The sequence below is a fragment of the Lottia gigantea genome, assembly GCF_000327385.1.
Source record: "Lottia gigantea unplaced genomic scaffold LOTGIsca_1147, whole genome shotgun sequence".
NCBI classification, from domain to species: Eukaryota; Metazoa; Mollusca; class Gastropoda; family Lottiidae; genus Lottia; species Lottia gigantea.
In genome coordinates, this window is record NW_008707119.1 from 11,995 (window position 1) to 12,699 (window position 705).

The window sequence follows — 705 nt, forward strand, 5'->3', positions numbered from 1 at the left end:
ATTCATATCGAAAAAACACAAGGAGATGTAACAGGTTATTGTTTATTATTGGAAGAAGCAAAATATTTAATTAAAATAGCAGATAGAAGAATGATAAGAATTGAATAAAAAATAAACCCTTAAAAATGAAAGCAGAAACTTTAATTTTAACTTTCAATGGTAAAAAAATCAGCATAACTAAAAAACTTATTGATGAATACAAATATTGTAAAGTCAGAGACGATATAGATTTAGAAAGAATTGACGCGAACGCAAAAGAAGGTGGATTTTTACCTTTCCTTCTACCTTTAATAGTTGGTGGTATTGCAGCGGCGGGTGAAGCAACTGGAGGAATATCTGCCGCAGTTAAAGCTGCCAACGCAAAGAAAGCAACTGATGCTAAAGCCGCTGAAGAACGCAGACATAATTTAGCAATAGAAAAGGAAGCACGAGGTTCAGGAGTGGGAGATATGATAGGGGCGCGGTAATTAGTTCACAGGAAATTCGGTCACCGGAACTTTGGTCACAGTAAAAAGGTCACATGGTAATTTGGTCACAGTAATAAGGTCACACGGTAATTTGGTCACAGTAATAAGGTCACGTGGTAATTTGGTCACAGTAAAAATGTCACACCGTAATTTGGTCACAGTAAAAGGGTCACATGGTAATTTGATCACAGTAATAAGGTCACACGGTAATTTGGTCACAGTAAAAGGGTCACATGGT

The 705-nt window shown here is 36.5% G+C and overlaps 1 protein-coding gene across 1 annotated transcript in view; it reads left to right on the forward strand.

The window, feature by feature from the left end:
• LOTGIDRAFT_176389 (hypothetical protein) overlaps window positions 1-467 on the forward strand; it is a gene marked incomplete at both ends in the record, with an annotated part of 1,394 nt that extends 927 nt beyond the window's left edge. Inside the window, one exon of the mRNA XM_009047635.1 lies at window positions 214-467. Within this exon, the coding sequence (XP_009045883.1) occupies window positions 214-467 (254 nt within the window). The remainder of the gene's footprint in view (window positions 1-213) is intronic.
• Window positions 468-705: the final 238 nt, after the last annotated feature.